Genomic DNA, 9,029 nt, shown 5'->3' with positions numbered 1-9,029 from the left:
AAAATAAACATTTAGCGTTATTTCTGACTTTTCTCTATTTTTTCACTTTTTCTTGTGAAATAATTGTTATTTTCACCACCTTAGGCTGCTAAAATCCTTCCAATAAAAGAAAAATCACTCTCATGTTCATGCAAGGCCTTAACCTGTGATGAAAGGTCACAAGTGTGCTTCATTTGAAGGGCCAAAAAGTTTGGGAACCACTGTTTTATACCATAGAGTGAATAAAATATTTTTGACTGTCTTGATACCAATAATACAGTTAACTGAACTTTAATACAATATCTAATTCAGAGTAGAGGTAAGCAATATCATCCCTGAAAATAATCATTAAAAATAATTTAAGTTATTGTAGCTATGATTGCCAAGAAGGGAAGCATTTAATGTTCATTTCATACAACTAAAGTCTACATTCAAGTATTAATGGATGGCGTTTGAGGTGATGGAGGCAAAAATGTGATCTGCAGAGGTGGAAACAAGTACATTTACTCAAGTATTGTACTCATCTTCTATTTTAAGTACTTTACTTCAGTATTTCCAGTTTATGCTCCTTTATACTCCACTACATTTGAAAATATTGTACTTCACTTCATTTATTTAACAGTTCGTAGTTACTTTGCAGATTAGCATTTTACATATGAAGTAAATGATCATCTTATAAAGTATATTGCTATAGTGTATATTTAACTCTGTATTATACAGTAATAATAGGGGGCATTTTGTCTGTATAATGATTACTATTACTTTTGATATGCCTTAGAGTGCATTTTGCTGATAACACTTTGACTATGACTTTAGTAAAATTATGAATGCTTTTACTTGTAATGGAGTATTTTTACAGCATAGTATTGCTACTTTTACTTAGGTAAATGCTCTGAATACTTCTTCCACCACTGGTGACCTGACACAACGACAGTGACAATGGGTAAATACTTTTCATATCTCTGGTTTAAGTAGATAATACAATGAAACAGATCATAAGTACACTGATGTTGCTGAGATCAATTCATGTAAGCCTAATCATAATGACATGTTTTTTTAATTGGTGGAAAGCGTATTTCTTTACTGTACAAGACAGCTTGGAGGTATCTGCACCATGGTCCCTCATAGTGGCACAGCACTGCCACCTGCTGATCCACATAGACATTGCAAAGAAACCGAATATTATGCTCAACCTTCCAGTCAAAACACATTTTCCATGAGTATTTCTGGCTTTTGGTTTGACTGCTTTCACTACTGATCGTGTCTGTCTACTTTGAAGGTCATGGTGACAACGTCCTCGATCCCAGCCTGCAGCTCATCGTGCTCCTGCACGGCTGACACTCCTTTCGGGGTCCCGGTCAGGATGAGATCCCCCTCCTCCAGGGTGATGAAGTCGCTGATGTAGCTGATAAGATAGGGGATGGAGAAGATCATCTGGGAGGTGCAGCCGCTCTGCCGCATCTGGTCGTTCACCTTCAGCCACAGCTTGACGTTCCCCGGCTCAGGGATGCGCTCTTTGGGGATGAACTCACTGATGGGGCAGGAGGTGTTGAAAGCTTTAGCCAGGGTCCAGGGCAGACCTTTGGACTTGCACTCGTCCTGGACGTCCCGGGCTGTCATGTCCAAGCACAGCGCGTAGCCTGCAACGTGCTCCATAGCGGCGGACTGAGGGATAGCTGTGCCCCCTTTCCCGATGACCACCCCTAACTCCACCTCATGGTGCAGGTTGCTGGTGTACAGCGGCACCAGGATGGGGGAGCCCTCTATTACATATGCAGAAGGTGGCTTCAGGAACAGGACCGGCTCGGTAGGAACCGCGTTTTTCAGCTCTTTTGCGTGGTCTGCGTAGTTTCTCCCAACGCAAATAATCTTCCTGCCCCATTCCCAAAACCGAGAGATGTTTCGCGCAGTCATTGTGGAGAAATTTGAAGGTTTGGGCCGCTCTAAAGCAGTGGGCACCAGTTCAACTAAACTTTGACCAACTGACAGGTCGTTGCAACCAGATTATTTACCTACGGCAAGCCAGCAGGGACATAAAGTGAGCTAAAAACTCAAACCAAAGCGATTATGTCAATGTTTTTTAGACGTTCTAAGCAGCCAAAAAATAAAATAATACGTCTCTAACATTATATTTCCATCTGTATGGATTCATCCTTGAAAATTACGTAAATAATCAAAATATTGATGTATTTAGCTAATTATTAACGATCCACTCCCCCAGAGTAGATTGGTGGAGCCTGGGAGGTGAAAGTTGAAAAGGAGGCGGAGGCGGAATTGAACCAAAACTAAACCATTCTGGTTTATACTAAAGTGATAAGGCTGCTGTGGTTATGTTACTCAGGTCACTTGTAGGGAGTGCCTGCACTCTAATAGGAGCTGCAACCGCATTAAAACTTGGTACGTCGATACTACCTTTTTCTTCTTCTGTTAGCATGCTAATGTTAGCTTGTATACTTTAATGTGAACGACACAGTTTGCTAAGTTGTTATTTTTTCCTGTTTCGTCACGTCTTGAGAAAAAAGCTGTCAAATCAACACAACATGGCCTGTCTGAGCAGACATCTGCACTCTCTTACATCATCTCCCCGGCTGCGACGGTCAAGTTAGGTCAATGCTGTGTTAGCCAGGTGAACCGATATAACGCGTTTTTACAGGTTAGCATGAAAGCTAGTGTTGTTTACTTTATGTTGGTGTCACATTAGCCATAAATGCTCGTCCAGCCAGTTTGTTTCTTGGACCGAAGTGCACCAGCTGGGCCTATGCTCGGGTGTAACGTTGCGTCCGATTTAGATCTGAAACTTAAGTTAAGACCAACTTAAGGTTACGACTAGTGCACCGTTTAGACCTGTAAGTGTTGCTCCTGGGTGTAACCTTTATGGAGCAGGTGTAAGAAGAAAAGTCAGACTAGTATCCATGGTAATAATAATTACAGGAAAAATAATGATCACACAACCAGAAAAGAAAAACAACGATGGCAGCGCGTCTTGTTTACAAGATAAACAAGACGAAAAGGGCGTTAAAACGAGAAAGAGTCGTCCGTGATCAGCTGATAGGTTTCGTTATGGCAGGCAAGCCCTGTTTGAGCTTATCGATGGAAAAATAATCATTGTTTCTCACTAAAGAATAGTGAATGACATATTGTCTTGTTCTGAAAAGTTATATATGTACTGCTGTATGTCAAGAAGTTTGAGAGAGTCATGTTTTCGGCGGATTTTTAAGAGCCGATGAATCCTTTTTGGCTTTTGATAAAAAGATTTTCCGTTTCCTCAACTGTCCACATTCCGCCATCGCATTGATTGCACCGGGGATCGATTTCCATGCTTACAGTTTGTGTTAGTGCTGTTAAATTTAGCTTTCTATGCTCTGTACACAACTTTGTTTATCTAGTAGTAAAATGTATTCTCCTTTTCTTTCGATTTGCGTTATCCATATCTTCCATAGCTTGTTTGAAGGGAGAAATTAGACTGTGCTTTGGATAGAAGTGCGTTGCTTGGCAACAGTCATCGCTTCGCGTGTATTCACGTGGCATCATAAGACCAGGAGCAGCTACGACCACTCTGTAAATTCATATAATAAAGTCGGATGTAGCTAAGACCGGTGTGGCTGCATGAAATAAACAGTTTTTTGGGAAAGAGCTGCCTGTCATAAAACCAGAGTGTTTTATAATAATAAAAGTAGTAATTTAAAGTCCTCCTCCACTCAAAATTCGGTTTTTTTCTTCTTCAGTTGAATGTTTGAGTTTCACTGTGCAGAATGATGTATGTGCAGAGTTTAACACTATGTTTACACATTCATCTGCTGAGGGAGGAAAGTTTCTCTGTGCTTATTGAAACAGCTTACAGATCCACAGCTTGGAGCCCATCATGGTCCAATATTCAGCTTACACAAGTGTGATGTTGAAATTTGCAGCCTCTAGTGCTCATACACTGAGAACAAACTTTACAGTGAAGTAGGAGACATCTTGTCTTTTGAAATAAAATATAGTTGCATATTCATAGATTTTGGATTTTTTTTAATGAGGGCGAAGGAGTCAGTGTAATTTTAAGAATTTTAAAGTGGCTTTTGTCTAGAGGGGGTTTTTAAATCTAACTGAGAGTGTCTTCATGTTAGTCTGACATTGGTATCTGTCAGATATTGATGTGTATCTTCTCATGCAGCACCTGTGGAAGTCCAGGCCCAAGCAGCTGCTCTCCTTCACAGCGCAGTGAGGAAATCTTCTCTGGTGGAACAAGCAAACATGAGGATTGAACTTCTCCCAGCACTCACTGACAACTATATGTACCTTCTGATTGACGTGGACTCCAGAGAAGCAGCTATTGTTGACCCAGTGGAGCCAATAAAGGTCTGTCATTGTATTACATTACATTATATTTTACTATATTGTAGCCAGGTAGAACTGACGTTACAGGGCAGTTGTTCTGGCTGGACCGGTAATTCAGTGCATGGGCAGTGATTAGGTAATAAAAGGGGACCTGTTGGCAATCCGCGTGGGTTATTCTGGGCTTTGTCTCCTCCATGAAGGACTGATGCGCTGCTTGTGGCGTGGGGATCACGCCGCTGAGGCCAGTTAATTGAGTTTGGCTGTATGCAGGTCCTGCGTGCTGCTGGACCGCCTGTACGAGGTATATGTATGTTTACATTTGGGGGGGTATATTGTATGTCTTTTATGCTGTATAATGCTGTATAATGTTACATCTATATGTGTGTTATTAGTGCTACTTGAACATGGGTATGGACAGGTTGTTGGGGAAATCCGACCAGGGATCTGATGTGTAGCTGGTGGGTTTTGAATATATTTTCTTTTTGGTTTGTTTCTGTTGTGAGGAGTAGTCATATGGGGTTAATTATATTTTCTTTTGTCTTGTTTTGCAGCTAGCGAGCCACTGCCTTGCTGCTCTTTTTTTTTTTCCCCCTTTTGTTGTTTTGGTTTAATTGTTTGCTTTGGTGCCACCTCATGCTGCTGTATATCTGGTAGGGCAACCAGTGATTTGATTGTGAGCCACTTTGCACTGGGTATGCGTGTTTGTTGGTCACCTTAAACTAATGAATGTTATCAGATGGTTTGGGTATGACCTTTAAAGTGCTGCTGAAAGTTAACGACCTGTTTCTTGGTGCCTAAAACTGTTTTTGTTCAACCAAATTTATAAGTTTATGTAATAAAGATTTATATTTTAATAATGCTGCTTTCTGGCCCTGTATGCCTTAACAGTGTTTGAACCTGTTGCCTGTGGCTACGGAGTGCTACAATATTATAATAATATATCAGTGGTGGAAAGTAACTAACTTTATGCATTCAAGGAATGTACTCGCATACAATTTTGAGATAATGTAGGATCTTTACAAATAAAAGTCCTACAGTGAATAATTTTTATGGTGTATTATCGATTAATGGACAAGTCAATTGACAGAAAAGTAATTGCCAACGATTTTGACAAACAATTTGTTTTTAGTCATTTTTTTTATGAAGAATGCTAAAATTTTCTGGTTCCAGCTTCTTAAATCTGAATATTTTCTGGTTTCTTTAGTCTTTGACAGTAAACTGAATATTTTTGCGTTGTGGAGTGTTGGTCGGGACAAAACAAAATATTTTAGGTTACATCTTGGGCTTTGGGTAATGGTAATCAACATTTTTCTCCCTTTTCTGACATTGTATAGACCCAACGACTAATTGATTAATCTAGAAAATAATTAACAGAGTAATTGAAAATGAAAATAATCATTAGATGCAGCCTTACATTATATTATATATGTTGTATTATTCTATGCTTCAGATTAGGGCTGCAACAAATTATTATTTTCAGTAACTACTAATCTAGCCTACATATTATTTTTTTCATCTATTTCATCCTTTTTTTAGTCTGTAAAATGCCAGAATACGTCAGATGTCAAGATATTCAATTTGCAATCATATAAAACAGAAAAAAGTGCAAATCCTCACATATGAAATGCTGTAACAACAAATGTTTGCCATTTTTGCTTGAAAAATGACAACAAATAAAAACGATCATCAAAATTGTGGGTGAATAATTTTCTTTTAGTCCGACTAATTGATTAATCGACTAATCATTTCAGCACAACTTCAATTAGACCCTTTTTGTGCTTTTTACAGGTTGTGGAGGCCGTCAGAAAACATGGCGTAAAACTCACAACTATTCTGACCACCCATCACCACTGGTAAGCTACAAGTTAAATTATGCTGTTTTGAAAAATGTAGCCGAGGTGTTACAGTGGCTACCATATGCATGTTATATGCACAATAGCATTTTAAATTCACTGTCTAAACAGCCAAAAATGCCAATATGCTAAGAAACCATTATGCCTGCATGAAACTACCTTTAGTAGTAAATAACAATATCTTACACTGATCATTTTCTCTCTGTAGGGATCATGCCAGTGGAAATGAGAAGATGGTGAAGCTAATGCCGGGGCTGAAGGTCTATGGAGGAGATGACAGAGTTGATGCGTTAACAAAGAAAGTTTCTCACTCCAACAGTTTCAAAGTAAGACCATCAAATCGTGTATCCTACAATCCAAATGTGCTTTTTTTTAGATTCTACATCAGTGTTACAGAATCTGATACAAGCTTACATGTTTGCTCACTGGTGTCGTTCTTTCCTCAGATTGGATCTCTCAGTGTCAAATGCCTGTTTACACCATGTCACACAACTGGTCACATCTGCTACTATGTGACCAAAGAAAACAGCACTGAGCCTCCAGCTGTTTTCACAGGTATATATCTAATTACATTAGCCCTCTAGATCAGATGACCAGTAGAAATAAATAAGGGGTGATATCATAGCAAAACCCTTAAATCTGTCAAGCTTGACCTATCAGTATTGATGCAGCTCCTAAACAAGTCAGCACATCAGTCATGTGTGACCTTTTTAATACCCTAAGGACACTTCTCTCTGTACAGGGGACACACTGTTTGTGGCTGGTTGTGGTAAATTCTTCGAGGGAACCGCTGAGCAGATGTATAAAGCCTTGATAGAAATTCTGGGACGCCTGCCTCCTGAAACAGTAAATATGATGCAATGTGGTTAACACTCGATCTGTAGTGTCAATGTAACTGGTATTATTGATTGTGAATCATTCTTTAAGTAACTAGTAAGAGTTAAATGTATGTTTTTGCAGTTTTTAAGATAGAAAAATCATCATCAGAGATATAAGATACATTTTTCTTTTTGGGGTTTTGAAAGTCTCTAATATTGATGAAATATATTTAGCTTGAATGATCTACAAACTGTAGTGTGTTTGTGTTTAAGCGTGTTTACTGTGGTCATGAGTACACCGTCAGCAATCTGAAATTTGCACGTCATGTGGAACCAGACAATGAAGTCATTCAGAAGAAGCTAGCGTGGGCAAAGGTATTTGATTGATGTGTCACATCCAAGCAATTATTGCCTCAGTCAGATAACTAGCAATTCACTAATGAAAATAAAAACACCTTTTGCATGCGTGTATTTATGTTTCTGCAGGAGAAATGCAGCAGCGGAGAACCTACCATCCCATCCACTTTGGCAGATGAATTCACATTTAACCCTTTTATGAGAGTAAAGTAAGTAGAACGTGATTAATACTTATTATTTCATCTATTTTGTTTCAGACTTACAACATGTACTGTAAGTGTCCGTATAGTTTGTTTAGAGATAATTACAGTTAATGTGCAGCCTGACTTACTCATTTTTTCTGTTTAATTTAGAGAGAAGTCTGTGCAAGATCATGCAAAACAAACCAATCCAATTGAAACCATGAGAAGTCTCCGGAAAGAAAAGGACGGCTTCCGCGTGCCGAAGGAGTGATGCATTCATGCCGCAACAGCTTACTGTTTCTGACCAACTGCTTACAACAACGCAAGATGTCAATTAATAGCATAGTGAAGGAAATATCTGCAATTCGTCTTCAAAGCCACTTGAAATAGATCTATTACATGCACTCTCAGTCAAGGCACAAACTTTTTATCACCATGTTCAGCCCTAATATGGCTATAAACTTATCTGTCATTATTTTAGTTGTGTTGAGCAAATGTTTGGCTGATGTTGGTGTGATAGTTTGAGGAATTTATGGCCATTAACTGAATGTTTTAAATGAGAAATCAGTTTGTTAATCTGTAAATGGGGAAAGTTCTAGAATCTATTTAGTATTATGTTGTAATATATTGATGTACAAACTACTGTTTCATTCAGTGTTTCAATTTGAAAAAAGACAAGGATTCGCTGAAGTGACATATGTTGGAAAATATGTAAAAATGTAAATTGATCAAGTAATTTCTTTATCTGCAAAGAATTGTTTTATTCTGACCTGGAATGTTTCCTCGTAACATTTCTTCTAATAATTGTTTGGAAGCTGTTAATTTGTTTTTTCATTGCGTAGAATTTAGCACAAATGCTTTTTATTTTGTCCTTTTATTTAAAAGCATTCTGTGAGCAAAGCATTGCCTACTTATTAGGTGAGGTTAAATGTTATATAAATGTTAAACGTTGCATACACCTAAAGCTCTTTTGCATGTTAAGTACGATCTTACAAAGAATGTTGCATGTTCTTTGGGAAAAAGCAATAAATACATTTATTGTAAGTAAAAGTACAAGTCTTGCATTTAATTTGTACATAATCACTATCAACGAAATGAAGCAAAAGTACTCATTGTGCAGAATGTTTGCAGAATCATTGGATCACTACAAAAGCACCAACATGTTACCAACATTTTAATGTTGTAGGAGATTGAGGTGGAGCAAATTTTAACTACTTTATATAGTGTTGGGTAGATCAATCTGTAACAAAGCATCATCTTTATAAAATTATTAAATCTTTTATAGGAAAAAACATTACCTGTAAAGTTAACTAATATCTCTAGTTGTCAAATATGATGGAGTAAAAAGTACATTTGTCTCTGAAATATAGTGAAGTATAAAGAAATAGAAAATGGAAATATTCAAGTAAAATACCTCAAAATTGTACAATATTTGAGTAACAAGAGCATTTGGTTTATGAAGTTATTTTACACCAACAATTTAAATGTATTTATATCATTTTGTAAATCATTTTATTTTT

The 9,029-nt window shown here is 37.8% G+C and overlaps 2 protein-coding genes across 5 annotated transcripts; one reads left to right on the top strand and one right to left on the bottom strand.

Annotated features, from left to right (window-relative positions):
* Positions 1 to 927: 927 nt before the first annotated feature.
* fahd1 (fumarylacetoacetate hydrolase domain containing 1) lies at positions 928 to 2,010 on the bottom strand. The gene has a single exon (XM_067571148.1). The coding sequence runs from the start codon at positions 1,891 to 1,893 to the stop codon at positions 1,231 to 1,233; it is 663 nt and encodes a 220-aa protein (XP_067427249.1). The 5' UTR covers positions 1,894 to 2,010; the 3' UTR covers positions 928 to 1,230.
* Positions 2,011 to 2,217: 207 nt separating this feature from the next.
* LOC137168515 (hydroxyacylglutathione hydrolase, mitochondrial-like) lies at positions 2,218 to 8,559 on the top strand. Of its 4 annotated transcripts, none has more exons than XM_067571143.1 (9): positions 2,218 to 2,376; positions 4,136 to 4,320; positions 6,088 to 6,152; positions 6,361 to 6,478; positions 6,599 to 6,707; positions 6,895 to 6,998; positions 7,244 to 7,345; positions 7,457 to 7,536; positions 7,681 to 8,559. In XM_067571143.1, exons 1-9 carry the CDS (start codon positions 2,310 to 2,312, stop codon positions 7,778 to 7,780), a joined length of 930 nt encoding a protein of 309 aa, XP_067427244.1. In that variant the 5' UTR covers positions 2,218 to 2,309; the 3' UTR covers positions 7,781 to 8,559. The 4 variants fall into 4 exon arrangements, with proteins under 4 accessions (XP_067427244.1, XP_067427245.1, XP_067427248.1 ...); XM_067571144.1 differs by lacking the exon at positions 2,218 to 2,376 and adding an exon at positions 2,490 to 2,632; XM_067571147.1 differs by lacking the exon at positions 2,218 to 2,376 and adding an exon at positions 2,583 to 2,605.
* The last annotated feature ends 470 nt before the right edge of the window (positions 8,560 to 9,029 follow it).

Source organism: Thunnus thynnus, chromosome 17 (genome assembly GCF_963924715.1).
Source record: "Thunnus thynnus chromosome 17, fThuThy2.1, whole genome shotgun sequence".
NCBI lineage: Eukaryota > Metazoa > Chordata > Actinopteri > Scombriformes > Scombridae > Thunnus > Thunnus thynnus.
Note: the sequence above shows the minus strand (reverse complement) of the source record. Positions and strands in the feature narration are given on the sequence as shown.

What these genes read in the sequence shown, in the direction of transcription:
- fahd1 (XM_067571148.1), bottom strand. Translation starts at nt 1,893, where the DNA reads ATGACTGCGCGAAACATCTCTCGGTTTTGGGAATGGGGCAGGAAGATT.
- LOC137168515 (XM_067571143.1), top strand. Translation starts at nt 2,310, where the DNA reads ATGTTACTCAGGTCACTTGTAGGGAGTGCCTGCACTCTAATAGGAGCT. An exon ending in GACGCCTGCCTCCTGAAACA is followed by an intron (nt 6,999 to 7,243) that starts GTAAATATGATG and finishes TTTGTGTTTAAG; the next exon opens with CGTGTTTACTGTGGTCATGA. An exon ending in AACCCTTTTATGAGAGTAAA is followed by an intron (nt 7,537 to 7,680) that starts GTAAGTAGAACG and finishes TGTTTAATTTAG; the next exon opens with AGAGAAGTCTGTGCAAGATC.